This window comes from Mesoplodon mirus, assembly GCF_964341445.2.
Source record: "Mesoplodon mirus genome assembly, chromosome: 2".
Classification (NCBI taxonomy): domain Eukaryota; kingdom Metazoa; phylum Chordata; class Mammalia; order Artiodactyla; family Ziphiidae; genus Mesoplodon; species Mesoplodon mirus.
In genome coordinates, this window is record NC_138977.1 from 183875748 (window position 1) to 183891587 (window position 15840).

The 15840-nt window shown below is 34.5% G+C and overlaps 1 protein-coding gene across 4 annotated transcripts in view; it reads right to left on the minus strand.

Moving 5' to 3' along the window:
- The window catches only part of PARG (poly(ADP-ribose) glycohydrolase), a 116305-nt gene that overhangs the window by 60203 nt on the left and 40262 nt on the right, over positions 1–15840 (minus strand). For all 4 annotated transcript variants that reach the window (XM_082609959.1, XM_082609960.1, XM_082609958.1 and 1 more), the window contains 2 exons: positions 7380–7472; positions 1390–1547 (listed from right to left, as the gene is read on the minus strand). In XM_082609959.1, the coding sequence (XP_082466085.1) occupies positions 1390–1547; positions 7380–7472 (251 nt within the window). The remainder of the gene's footprint in view (positions 1–1389; positions 1548–7379; positions 7473–15840) is intronic.

The window sequence follows — 15840 nt, forward strand, 5'->3', positions numbered from 1 at the left end:
CTGGGCCTGCGCGTCCGGAGCCTGTGCTCTGCAACGGGAGAGGCCACAACAGTGAGAGGCCCGCATACCGCAAAAAGAAAAAAAAAAAAAAAAAAAAAAAAACTCTTGGAATTCAAATAAGGTCTGTAGTTCAGTTAACAGTATTATACCAATGTTGATTTCCTGGTTTTGATAACTTTACTATGGTTACAAAGTATGGTTACATAGTAATATTAACATAAGGGGAAGTTAGGAGAGTTGTATTCAAGAACTCTCAGTACTATTTCTGCAACTTTTTTACACATCTAAAATTCATTAGAAATAAAGTTTTTAATGAGACATTAAAAAGGTAAACTAAAATAAGTGGCATTACCATACCAATCAACTTTGAACACAAAAACAGAATGGCAAACAGAACTTTGTCAACTTTGAGCAAAGTCATGTGACTTTGCTCCATCACTACATCTCCTTCTCTGTACCCTGTCCACACTGCCCCACCCCTCAGAGGCAGGAGATGGGGATTAGAGGAAGGTAATGGAGGAGGACATTACACACAGTCTACTGGGAAAGAGGAGCATATACTGGAACAATTTTCTGAAGGCCCGCTCCTGACATTAGAGGAAAAACCCCTCACATTTTACTCACAGATCCCATAAAGATAATTCTCAGGTGAAAAACAGAGATGGGGGGGTGGAGGGTGGGGTTGGAAGGAGGGAAAAAACAATATTCATTTGCCAAGAAGATTTTACAATGTTTTTGTTTGTGTAAATAATGGAGAAAGTAATAATGTGGGAAAATAGCTAGAATCTAAAACTTTATCAACCTTCACAATACGTTACTTTAATCAAATAATTTAAACATTATTTTGTCTTTTAAAAAATATTAGATTAATAAATTAATCATGTCTATAAAAAGTCAAAGTCAACTTTCACTTTTGCTTTTTGTCTTAAGAACTGTATTTTCAAGTCTCATAAGACAGTCAGTCTCATGACTCTAAACTCACTCTTCACAGAAAGGAGTATTCGTACTCCAGCTTTAACATTATTTCAGCATACAAAGAATATAATGTACAACAAATGTTCTGTGACTAAATAATCACACCGAACAGGCATAAGGAATTCAGGGCACTTAGAGGAGGAGGACAACCTGACAGGGTGGAAAGAACATGTGCCTTGGAGTAAGACAGACCTGAGACTAAACATTAGCTCTGTGACTTACTGGCTCCTGGACCCAAAGCAAGTTTTGTTAACCATGAACTTTAATTATCTTGCCTGCAAAACAGCAAAAATGTCACTTAACTCACTGTATTGTAAAGATTAAATTAGATAATTGTACATAAAATGTTTGGCAAATCACTCAGTGCCAACCTTCTCCATTTTAATGTTAAAAAGGTGTTCGCTGAAAACATACCGATTGAAGTTAATATCTGGATAACTAGAATACTCCGATTTCATCTTAGCATTGCGCCGTGGAAACGTGCAGAAGAAAGCATTAGCTAAAAGACTAGCAATCTGTTCCTGTGACATTGTGATGGAATGATTCATCTTCTGTTTCAGGAGCGGTATTGGCTGATAGAGGAAACACAAATACAGACAAGAAGAGCAATAATTAGTTTAGCAATTTCAAAAGCAGAGGCACCAAATTGCATTTGCTAAATTAAGGTAGGAATAATTTCAGGCCACTCTTGAATCCTTAAATCAGCAATAGTGTTGAAGTCAAGAGCAGTTCATCAAGGATGATTGGGAAAATGTACTTGTTTGACAAAGTGCAGATTTCTAATCAATAATAATGATAGTGAGAGAACACAAAACATTACTGGTATTAGTGAAAAATGAGATTCCTTTAGCAAGTAAGAAATAAAAACACATTACACATGTAATGAAAAATTAAAACAAAGGATGGAACAGAAAAATGTAATGTTGAGTTTAGCTACTACTGCATATGCTAAATTTTGTTCTCACTTATATTAAAGATTATTGGACAGAGCAATTTTTCTATTTCAGTCCTAAAGAAAATGATCTAAGGAAAATAATTCAATAAATAAGTCTTTTCCTTCTAATTTTGAATCACACTTCTCATTGACAATTTATAAGACCCAAATCTAATTTTATTAAAGCAATTAATGGAACATGTGTACACAGACTTATTTATGTATAACCTGTAAGAATACAGGCATTTCCTACATAATCATTTCAAGTCAAGGAAGATGCAGGACGTTTCTCCCAAGTTTTTTACGTCTGAAATGTCTTCAAGTTATACCAAACCCAAACTGACTAACCTTTTATTTTTAGTATATTCCACAGGACCTGAGTATTGTGTTCAGTGAGTTTTATTCTATTTTAAATGTTTAAACTGTATGTTTTTAAAGACATGCTGGGAAAGCCAAAGACCAACTGCCAATTTACATCAGTTGTTAAATTTCAAAATGCTCCAACATAAAATTTAGAGACGCTTTTCCTATTCCCTTTAATAAGACCCACAACTAAGAATCCTGGATATCTACTTTAATTCAAAACAGTCTGCATAGAGAACTGTCCTGATCTTATCTCAGGAATCAACACTCAAAACGAAACTGAGGAAAGGCAGGCAAGACAAATCAACTATAACAATTAGCTTTTCTCTAAGTAACAGAAAACATACATCATTGCTAGAATAAGAGTTTGCTAGAAAAAGAAAATGCTAAACTTACAGTTCAACTATTTGCCTTGGGAAAATACAAAAGTAAACAAACAGGAAGTAGCAAGAATTTATTTTCATTAGGGTATCCAAAATTCTCTCCTTTTAGGCCTTAGCAAACACCAGTTCTAAGAAAGAAGCAATAGAGAGCTCATATTGATCTTCATTTTCCTTCCTATACATTTATTTACAGCCCAGCCATGAGTTTAGAAAAGGTGACAAAGTATCAATGGCTTAAAGCACACTGTTCCTTGGTTTTAGTAAGAAATGAGTTTTTAACTACCATTTACCAGGTTATCCACAAAAATGATTTTAGGCTTAATGGACTTTAAACACAAACATTTCTTGTTTCCCAAATAACTAAATAAGTATAATTTAAAATATAATAAGTTATTTTTTCTCCTGGTGAGGAGAAATGCCTGAAAGTTAATACTTGGGGAAAACTAGAGGATGTAAATCTTATCATCGAGTACTCAGCTAGGTAAAATAAGACAATGGTTAATATGAATGAAGACCTCTCATCAGAAAGAGAAATTAAGGAAACAATCCCATTCACCCTTGCAACAAAAAGAATAAAATACCTAGGAATAAACCCACCTAAGGAGGTAAAAGACCTGTACTCAGAAAACTATAAGACACTGATGAAAGAAATCAAAGGTGACACAAACAGATGGAGAGATATACTGTGTTCTTAGATTGGAAGAATCAGTGTTGTGAAAATGACCATACCGAAAGCAATCTACAGATTCAATGCAATCCCTATCAAATTACCAATGGCAATTTTTACAGAACTTGAACAAAAAAATCTTAAAATTTGTATGGAGACACAAAAGACCCCTAATAGCCAAAGCAATCTTGAGGAAAAAATATGGAGCTGGAGGAATCAGACTCCCTGACTTCAGACTACACTACAAAGCTACAGTAATCAAGACAATATGGTACTGGCACAAAAACAGAAATATAGATCAATGGAACAGGATAGAAAGCCCAGAGGTAAACCCATGCACCTATGGTCAACTAATCTATGACAAAGGAGGCAAGGATGTACAATGGAGAAAAGAGGGTCTCTTCAATAAGTGGTGCTAGGAAAACTGGACAGCTACATGTAAAAGAATGAAATTAGAACACTCCCTAACACCATACACAAAAATAAACTCAAAATGGATTCGAGACCTAAATGTAAGACCGGACACTATAAAACTCTTAGAGGAAAACATTGGAAGAACACTCTTTGACATAAATCACAGCAAGATCTTTTTTGATCCACCTCCTAGAGTAATGGAAATAAAAACAAAACAAAAAAAACAAATGGGACCTAATGAAACTTCACAGCTTTTGCACAGTAAAGGAAACCATAAACAAGATGAAAAGACAACACTCAGAATGGGAGAAAATATTTGCAAACGAATCAACGGACAAAGGATTAATCTCCAAAATATATAAACAGCTCATGCGGCTCAATATTAAAGAAACAAACAACCCAATCCAAAAATGGGTAGAAGACCTAAATAGACATTTCTCCAAAGAAGACATACAGATGGCCAAGAAGCACATGAAAACCTGCTCAACATCACTAATTATTCGAGAAATGCAAATCCAAACTACAAGGAGGTATCACCTCACACCAGTCAGAATGGGCATCTTCAGAAAATCTAAAAACGACAAATGCTGGAGAGGGTGTGGAGAAAAGGGAACCCTCTTGTGCTGTTGGTGAGAATGTAAACTGATACAGCCACTATGGAGAACAATATGGAGGTTCCTTAAAAAACCAAAAATAGAATTACCATATGGCCCAGCAATCCCACTACTGGGCATATACCCTGAGAAAACCATAATTCAAAAAGACACATGCACCCCAATGTTCATTGCAGCACTATTTACAATAGTCAGGTCATGGAAGCAACCTAAATGCCCGTTGACAGACGAATGGATAAGATGTGGTAAATACATACAGTGGAATATTAGCCATAAAAAGGAACGAAATTGGGTCATCTGTGGAGATGTGGATGGACCTAGAGACTGTCATACAGAGTGAAGTAAGTCAGAAAGAGGAAAACAAACATCATATATTAATGCGTATATGTGGAATCTAGCAAAATGGCACAGATGAACCAGTTTGCAAGGCAGAAATAGAGACACAGATGTAGCAAACAAACGTAGGGACACCTTGGGGGAAAGGAGTGGGAGGGTGGGATCAATTGGGAGATTGGGATTGACATATATACACTAATATGTATAAAATAGATAATAAGGACCTGCTGTATAAAAAATTAATTAATTTAAAAAAGCATGAATGAAGATCTTTCAAAAAGTTCATGTCCAAAATTTGTTTCCTTTAATTTTTTTTTTTTTTTTTTTTTTTGCAGTACATGGGCCTCTCACTGTTGTGGCATCTCCCGTTGCGGAGCACAGGCTCCGGACGCGCAGGCTCAGTGGCCATGGCTCACGGGCCTAGCCGCTCCGCGGCATGTGGGATCTTCCGGGACCGGGGCACGAACCCGTGTCCCCTGCATCGGCAGATGGACTCTCAACCACTGTGCCACCAGGGAAGCCCCCTTTAATTTAATTTTTATAAATCTAAAATTTACCTTTTAGATTTGGCCTAGAGAACATTAATATGATAAATCATTAAATAATAACATATGCAATTTAACTTGCCAAAGATATATTTCGATAACAAATTGAAATGTTAACTTTCACAGCAGAGTTTTACCTTTTAGTCGAGGGCAGAGGACAAAATTAAAATGTTCTCCCATTAGTACACTAATGGGAGGACAAAGTTGTTTTAAGCCAGGAAAAAGAGATGGGTGCCGTGAATCTAATTTTGGTTCCACCCACTGACTTGTTATAGATTACAAACTTGGGTGCTTTTGAATACACATCTCATTAAGTACAATAGGGAAACCTTCTCTCTAAAGCATGAAGGGAAGAGAAGAGGAGAAAGTGATTCCTATTTAAAGGCTATATTCGGTTAATTATGAACTACAGTGAATTAAAAAAGCATTTAATTAAGCACTATGTTAGACCTGGGGACACAAAGATGATCCCCCTTCAGGGAGAATATAATCTAGGGGAGGAGATATATAAAAACATAAATTACAAAATAATGTGCTACTAAGTATGATTCAAGTGCTACAGGAGTGATAAACTTTGGCTGGGAGAGGTAGGAAAGGCTTCACAAGGGGCAGAACCTAAGAGGTAGTGAGAAATTTTACTACATAAGGAAAAAAGCAAGGAGAAAAAGAGAAAAGAAGGAACATGAAACATAAGCAAGCAAATAACTTCCAAAATAAACAACAAGAAGTTGAGTTTTAAAACATTTTCTCTGCCCAGTAGAAAAACTTATTTCAGACACAATGAATTAATGAGGTGAAATTACAGTTACCTAAAATTGGAAATATCACAGTATAATGCTAACAAATATGGCACATGGAAAAACATTAGTGGTTCTCAACATTTGGACTCAGGCATTCAGACACGGCTTTTGGTTGCTCCAATGACCATGCTTGTGTTTTTTGTGCTGTTCCAATGACAGACTGTAGTGTGTGGGACCATCCTACACATTCAGAAATTGCTCTGCCCCAAATGTCCCTAGGGCCCCTGTGGATCAACAGTGTTAGGAGAAACTTGGCTAGCATCCATGCAGCCAGGGCGCTGGCCCTAGAAATAAATGACAGAGGCGAATTCAAGCTACTGTTGTGAGAAACACAGGAAAAAAATTATGAAGAACAAACCAACAACCTCTTATAATTACATCTACAAATTCTTTGATACTCTCCCCCCTTGAGAGGCAGAGTCTAATTAGCCTCTCCTTGAGTATGAGCTAGATTTATTGACTAAATTCTAATGCAGAGAAAGAATAGTGAAAGCGATAGTGTGTGCCTTCAGAAACGAGGTCAAAAAGGCACTGGGCCTCTTCCTGTCTCTCTCCTTTGGGTGGTTTTTTCTGGGGAAGTTAGCAACCATGTCACGAGGATACCCAATCAGCCTACAGAGAGCCCCACAGCAAGGAACTGAGGCATTCTGCCAGCAGCCATGTGAGTGAGACAACTGAGAAGTGGCTCCTCCAGCTTCAGTCAAACCTTCAGATGACCGCAGCCCTGGCCAACACCCTGACTGCAACCACAAGAGAGATCCCGAGCCAGAACCAGTCAGCTAAGCGGCTCCCAAATTCCCAACAGAAACTGAGATAATAAATGTTTCCTGTTTTAAACCACTAAATTTTGAGGTAGTTTGTTATGCAGCAATAAATAATACACTCCCACACAAAACAAAATAATACCAGATTCTTTCTTTTATTTTTAAAAGTTAAGAATGTATCATGAACTCATTTGTTATACAATACACTACTTTGGGGGAGAGGGGAGGAAGGAGTAGGTATTAAGCCATTTTGAAGATAAAATGTTCTAAATCCATTAGTATGCTTTGAAATAATAACTATCCTTTTTTGAAAGTCAGAGATTGTTTTTAAAAAAGAGAAAAAGAAGTATGAGTAAGCAAACATCAACACTGTAAACTGAAGCTCAGAAATTGAATGCTGCATTTTTAATGTCCACTCGCAGTGTTCTCTGTAGCCTCTAACCTTTTCCTTAGTATGGCAAAATCATCATACTCTGGCAAAAACTGTTTCCCATCTCTCTGTTTGACCTTGACAATTAGAGTTTAAACGAAATTCAACTGTGAGTCTCAAGAAAGCTACTGAGGAAGAAGTTATTTCCACCAACCTGGGTGCAAATATTTGGCAGACAGAGTGCAATTTTCACCATATCAGGCAAAATGGACTGATATAAGTGTTGAGCTTCTGCTTCTTCTAGTACCTGAAAACCAATAAAATGTTATCAGTGAATAATAACCAATGAACAAATATTTGTTATTAAATTACATATCTGCTTTATATAGGATCCCATAAGAAGGCGTATTATCAGCATCATTGAACACATGCACAAGTACAACAGGTGAAGTAAGGAACTTACAAATTCATTTCCAAATGTATGTAATTCATCTAAATGCCCTCTGAAAATGAATCGAGTATCCCAAATATGAAACATCTATCATATCACATTCACAACTAAATAAATGCTTGCATACGAAAAACAGTACCTTCTGACCTCGGTTACACCAACTAAAAACTATTAAACCACCAAGAACTCTCTCAGAAGCCCTCAAGCTTTTACAGTCGGTAATTTAAAGAAATCACCATAAAAGCCACCCTAATCATTTCAGAGCATATTATATGTGTCAAATCCAACCTACTGGGTAGTAAACAATGAAGTTCCAGGTGACTTACAATTTCCTTTTCTAGGCACCTTTAGGAAGTTAAAACCACGATTCCCATATCATAATTTGAAGTACAAGAAAGACGACATTCATGGCCTATTTCTGTCTTTTGTAATTTCCCATCTCTTCAATGCTTTAGAAATTACTTTAGGCCATTTAATCCAATTTCTCTCTAAACATCAAAGTATTTCTTTTAAAATACTGAAAATGAAAACACTCTTAATCTAGAGATTCTATATATACAGTCAGGATTAAAGTAAATCATGTATCTATCTGAAATCACATCTGAACTAGATAGATGAGGTCTCAGTTATAATCCAGTCTGATTCTGTCATTATTAAAGAGAAAAGAAAACTGAAGCCAAGGAGGTTACCTGATTATCCTAGACTGGAAATGTCAATTAGCAACTAAATCAGAACTAGAACCCAAGTATTCTGGCCTATACTCCACAGCTCTCCCCACTTCTCTATGTGACCAATGTTTGGGATTGATGAGGATACAGACTCTTTACAAATATCTACAGATTCCCTTTGCTATCAGGAGCTAAGCTGAAATAAAGGAATATTCATTTGTCTATCTACAGCTGGACACAGAATGTGTATAAATAGAAAAAGTAGCAAGATAATTTACATTCACTCTGGTTTTACAAGAAAGTTCTAACACTAAGAATTTTCTTTATACCAAAGCTCTAAAATCCAAACCTATGCCCACCTCCCTCTTTAAATTAGGAAAATGGGAAAATTGATATTCAGAATGAACAGAAAGATATTTGCAATTCAGAGAGTGTGGGATCCAATTAATCACAGGTATATAAAAAACAAGCAAGTGAAGAACACAAGACAATTATTAATTCTGGGGAAAACAAAAAGTTGTACAAGAGTAGAAAAGGAATCAGATCTCAGATATGAACAGTGTTTTTACCATCCTACTAAAAAACCAGAATACTGATCTAATTGAAATGAATATAATATCTATAGCGGAAACGTGGGGAAACATAAATAAGGCTGCTAGTGGTGACAGGGTTAAGTAAACAATAGCTAAATCCTAATCTTCTATAATGGGAAGTTAACACACTAAAAAAATAAATAAATAAAGGCTAAAAGGTTCAAAGCCTCTTCATTATAAGCCTCTTTAATGCTAATAAAAAGAAAAAGTAAATTTAAAAAAATCATACACAGAAGGCATTCTGCTATTTTAGAATTTTATTGTATATATTAAAGATACTTGCTTTCCTGTGCCTGAAAATGCATAAAACATATTGATGTATTTATTTAAGATATTCAAATTCTTCTTATTCATAAGTTATCTTTTTGTTTTTTAAAACATTTTATTTTGAAATAATTACAGATTCACAGAAAGCTGTAAAAATAATATATGGAGGTCCGGTTTACCCCTCACCAAGTTTCCCTTAAAGGTTACATTTCGGATTAACCATAACACAATATCAAAACCAGGAAATTAATATTGGTATAGTATGTGTGTATTGTTCTATGCTATTTTATCACATACATTTGTGTAACCAAAATCAAGATGCAGAAGTGTCCCACTATAACAAAAGTCTCTTTTGTGCTACTAATTTATAGTCACATCCTCCTTCCAACCATCCCTAAGCCCTAGAAAGCACCAATCTGTTTTCCATCTCTGTAATTCTGTTGTTACACAAATGGAATCATATGGTATGTGTCCTTTTAAGATAGACTTTTTTTTTCACCCAGTGTAACGTCTTTGACATCTATTCAAGCTCATGCATGTATCAACAGTTAATTCCTACTGCTGAGTAGTATTCCATAGTATGAATATACCACAGTTTGTTTAACCATTTACCTACTGAGGGGCATTTTGGTTGTTTCAAGTTTTTGGCTATTACAAACAAAGCTGCCTTTTACTTTCAACCTGCCTATACTGTTATGCCTGAAATAATTTCTTGCAAGCAGCATATAATGTGTCAGGTTTTTTTAATCTACTCTGTAAATCGCTGTCTTTTAATTGGTGAACTTTGACATTTACATTTAATCATTGATAAGTTAGAACATATTCATTTTTAATTTTCTCTTTCTTTTACCTGTTTTCTTTTCCTTCATTCCTATGGGTTACTTGAACATATTTTAGAATTCCATTTTTATTTATCTAAAGTATATTTGAACACCTCTCTTGGAACAGATTTTTTTTAAATTGGCTGCTCTAGGCATTCGTTATATATAACTTATCACTGTTTCCTGGTGTCAACATTTCACATGTTGCAGTAAAGTATAGAAACTTTACCTTTAAGGCTCTTTACCCACCCCCATTATAATTTTCTTTAATATTTCTCCACATACATTGAGAACCACATTTGATAGTGTTATAATGTTTGACAATAGTGAAAGAGAAAATGTCAAACACTATTTAGAATACTCAAGAAAAGTCTACTATATTTTTACTCTTTCTACTGTTCTTTCTTCTCTCCTGGTGTTCCAAGATTCCATTTTATCATTTCCTTTCTGTTTCAAGAAATTCCTTTAGACATTCTTTTAGGATAGGTCTATTAATGACAAATTCTTTTCCTTTCCTTCATCTGAGAATGTCACCGTTTCTCCTACAGTCCTGAAGGATATTTTCAATGGATATACACTTCTCTGTTGACAGTTCTTTTCTCTTACTCCTTCAAAAATATTTATGTCACTTCTTTCTGGCTTCCATATTTTCTGATGAGAAATCCAACAACATTCAAACTGTTTCTCCCCTATAGGCAATGTGTTATTTCTTTCTGGATGCTTTCAAAATTTTTTTCTTTGCCTTTAGTTTGAGGAAGTTTGACTATGATATGTCTTGGTATGGATTTCTTTGGGTTTATCCTGTAAGAGATTTGCTCAGCTTCTTGATGTCTTCTGTCAAATTTGGGAAATTTTCAGCTATTATTTCTAGTTTTCAGCTGCTATTTTTTGTTGTTGAGTATTTTTTCATTCCTGCCCCTTTTCTCCTCTCCCTCCAGTACTAAAAAGGCATGACTCTTAAATATTTTAATAGTTCCATAGGTCCCTACACTTTTATAAATTTTAATGTTTCTTGGATGTAATGTTTGCTTGTTTGACCAGTACAACCAGTATAGGAAATTTAGGAATTTAATTCAGATTTTCAAGCCAATATAAACCCTAAAATTATATATACTAGACCATTATGCTATTATTATTTTCTACATTATAAGAAAATCTGAAAGGAAATATATAGTCACTTTTAGACCAAAATTATTAAACCATTCTAACTTTTCTGAGTCACCTCAGAAAACAATGACATAAAAGTCTATTTTCTTTCTGTTGTTCAGACTAATTCCTTTGTTCTTTTTCAAGTTCTCCAATTCTTTCTTCTGTCACCCCCACTCCCCATTGAGCCCATGCATTGCATTAAAAAAAATCAGGTATTGTATTTTTCATTTCTAAAATTTCCATTTGGTTCTTCTTTATAGCTTCTATTTCTTTGCTGGGACTGTCTATTTTTCATTTGTTTCAAGGAGCTGTAATTGCTTACTGAAGCCTTTTTATGACGGCTGCTTTAAAGCCCTTGTTAGATAATTCTAACATCTGTGTTATCTCAGGGTTGGTATCTATTGATTGTCTTCACATTTCAGTTGAGATTTTCCTGGTTCTTTGTGGAGCGATTTTTTATTGAAACCTGGATTTTATGTTATGAGACTTTGGATCTTATTTAAATCTTGTTTTAGCAGGTCTTCTGTGACACAGGTAGGGAGAGCCGCCTCATTACTACCAGTCAGGAGTGAAAATTCTACTGTCCTTGTTGACTCCCAGGGCAGGGAGGGGGAAAGGCATCTTGATACCTTTGGGTTGGGGGGCGGGGGGGCGGATGCAGAGGATGAAAGTTCAGGCTCCCCACCAGGCCTCCGCTGATACCACCCAGGTGCCATATTTTTCCAACAGCCCCACAGACCCTAGCTGGTCAGTCTTTTCTCCACCTTTCAGAGTCTTCTTATTCTTTTATAGTGTCCTGGGTTTTCAGCTGTATTTAGTAGGAGGGATAAGGAGAAGTGTCTATCCAAACATTTTTAACCTAAAGACATTTAACCTTAAGTGTCTAAATAGGCTGACAGCTTCTTCTCCTTTGGGTACCTGTCCTTGTCTTTTAAAATTGACATACGAGTAGCTGCTGCCATGCTCTGCTGACCGTCACAAGCTTTAAAATATCACTTATTTGTCTGATGAAGCATTATTGCACTGGACTTCTGTCAACGCTTCAGACCTATGTCTAATGTAGCTTTGAAAACACTAAAGAGAAGATATAAAATATCGTTTGAGAACATAACCAACCCAACTACCATTTGAGATGGAATGCATAATTTAAAAAACTAGTATAATCTTATGCCTTCTCATATATTATTAGCATCTTTAAGCAAATCTTACCTTTTACAAATTATTTACTATTTATTAATCTGCACAATTTATTCATCTATACAATGCAAACCAAGGCATTAGTATTAAAAAGTTTTTAAAATGTAAATCATTGCTTAACTTCAAGGGAAGAAGAGCCTTAAATAATAAATATTTATTTATAATATATCATATATTATTTATAACGATGATGATGATTATAAGGAAATTAAGCATTTACATGATGATTAAATTCTCCCTGCTCTCTATTGGAGGGTCTGCATAATTATATACGGCAAGTGTTTGTGTGTGTGTGCATGTGTGTACAAACCATCCTTTTATTCTCATCCCAAAAGTTGATTATGTACATGTTTCACTCAGAACTGATACAAAGGTTTTCCAAATTATAATGCTATTTTACCCATTTCCTCTCTTTAGACTATAGAGTTGTTCATCCATTCAACTAACCAGTAAATTTAAGTATCTATTATATGCCAGACACTGTGCCAGGACTGACGACAGAACTGTAAACAATAACAGACATGATCACTGACCTCATGAATCTCAAAGCAGAAAGTCCTATCTATGCTCTTTCTGTGATCCCCTCAATATATCAGCCTTCACCTTAAAGGATAGTAATTATTGCAATTTCATCACAGTGGTCATGGAGAAGCTATCTTTCTTCCTTAGCAGATGGAAGCATTAACAAACTACTAAAATAGAGCAACTTAATTTGTCAAATGTCAAAACATGATGAATGATTTAAATATCTAGAAGTGTACATATAGAAAAGAGATTTTTACTTATTTCTTCTTTCTTACAGTACTTAATCAACTAAAACTAAATCTGTGAACTGTGCTCTAATACTAAAGGCATATTCATGCATGACTAAGTACAATGCCTGGCACACAGACAGTACTAAATAAATAATACTACTGAACTTTGAATGGGGAAGTGAAATCTGTAGCCGGTAAAATCAGAAAACTAATGATATTTTAATAAAGGAGAAAATTTCCATAGATCTACTTCTTCAAAGAGTTCATAGGAAACAGCTTTTTAATAAGTCACAAATCAACGAATATAATAAACACTTAAAGTCACTCCATGTTATCTATTGATGTAAACCTAGGTAGATCCTAGTAAAAATTTTAAAAGTTACTGATACACTTCTTTAATAACAAATTTCAAAAAAGTTTATACAAAAGGTCTAGAACATTAAATTTTAGGAAACAATTTTTTAATATAAAACATATATCATCCCCAAATCTAAACAGACAAGGTGAAAAACCTCATAGTCCTATGATCCTAAAGTTAATATAACCATTTAAGTGTTTGTTACACTTAGGCATTTGTTTTCCTTCTCACACAGAAAAAAATCACTTAAAATCGCGTTACTCTAACAATTCTGTATAATTTTTTCATTAGACAAAAGAATTTTCCACTTTGTTGTATAGTCTTCATAAACATCACTAGCAACAAAATGTTTTTTAAAAGTCATGTATTTTCACTGTAGCAAATTAACATAAACAAAAAGAAAATAAACACCACCCACAAACCCACTATCAATATATATACCGTTAACATTTTGGCATATATCCTTCCAGTCTGTATTTTGTTTTCATTTACATAGTGGACATTTTCCCATGTAAATAAATATAATCCTATATCACCATTTTCAATAGCTGAGTATTATTAACAATTTGGACACACCATACCTTATTTCCCTACCTAATTCTGTTATGATAGATTTACAGGTTGTTGCCAATTTTCCACTCTTAAAATTACCATTGCAATGAATATCCTTGTACATACATCTTTCTGCAACTATTTGAATATCTCTATAAGTGAAAGTGCTATATCAAAAAGCATAGGCTTTTTTTTTTTAAGGTTTTTAATACATGCTGTCTAATCACCTTCCAGAAAGGTTCTATCAATTTATATTCTGGTGCTATATATGAAAGTACTCAACTCCATACCTTACTAATACTGTGAATTCTCATATTCTTGTTTTATACACAATTTGATAGACTAAATTGACACCATTATTTTATGTTTATTTAATTACTAATGATGTTGAACTTTTTATCCCCAGGTATACAAACTCCTCTGTGATGAGCCTTAACCTTTCTTTTCTATTAATTTTTAAGTAATACATGGATACACTCTTGCCTTAAAAATGTCAAACCATTCAGATGAAGTCAAAGCTCTTCTTAACCACAAATCCCCAATTCCAAACTACTTCTCAGACAAACAGATGCTTGTCTCCTTCCCAAACTACTTCTAAGCATTTCTACAGATGTGCATACAGAAATTTAGCTTTCTGTTACATTAATTTTTAAACTAAATGGTATATTATATTTTTTTGCAACTTGTTTATTGCCTTAAGAGAAAGCCTTAGAAGTCTTTCCACGTAAATAGAATGATAAATGCTATACAGTATTTTCCACAGTATGGATATACAATTTTAACCATTCCTTATTGATGGCAATTAACTTTCCCAGCATTATGAAAAATTTCAGAAATACAGCAAAGCTAAAATAACTATACACTGAACACCCATAAACTCAAAGTTTCTACAGTTAACATTTTACTCTATTTATTTTTGTCGCATATCTATCCATCCATCAATCCATTTTTTTTAATGCATTTTGAAGTAAGTTGGGGGCATCAGTACATTTCACCCTGACCACTTCAGCCTCCATATAAATATAATTTAACATTTGTTTACAGGTTTTTTCATTTTGAGGTAAAATTTACATTCAATGAAATGAACTAACCCTAAGTGTACCACTCAATGACATTTTACAAATGCATACACCTGCATAAGCTAAATCCCTATCAAGATACAGGATATTATTATACTATCACCCTAGAAGGTTCCCTCATGCCCCTTCCCAGGCAACTTTCCCACATCTGAGAGACTACCACTGTTCTAAATTTTCTTCTACCATAGATTAGTTTTGTCTCTTGTAAAACTTCATATAATGGAAACAGGTGACATGTATTGTATTGTGTAAGGCTTTTTTTTTTTCCCCTCAGCACTGTGCTTTTGAGATGCATCTATGTTGTGTGTATCAGTGATTTTGTTCCCTTCTATTATTTTATTCTATTGTATAATTATACCACAATTTGTTTATTCATTCTCTTGTTGACAGACAACTGCACTATTTCCAGGATTTGGCTATTATAAGTGAAGCTGCTATAAACATTCTTCTATAAACACAGGATTTTTTTGTGTACACATATATTAATTTCTCTTGGGTAGGTTTAGAAAGGAAATGAAATGCATAGGTCATAGAGCAGGTATATGTTTAGTTTTCTAAAGAACTGTGAGACCTTTTTCCAACGTGGTAGTATCATTTTACAAACCCAACAACAAAGTATGAGAGTTCCAGTTGCTCCACATCTCCAGCTACATCTATTCATTTTAGTTTTAGCCCTTCTAGTGCCTGTGCACTAATACCTCATTCTAGTTTTAACTGGCATTTCCCCAATGACCAATGACACTGAGCATTTTTTAATGTGCTAATTGGTCATTTGTATAACTTTC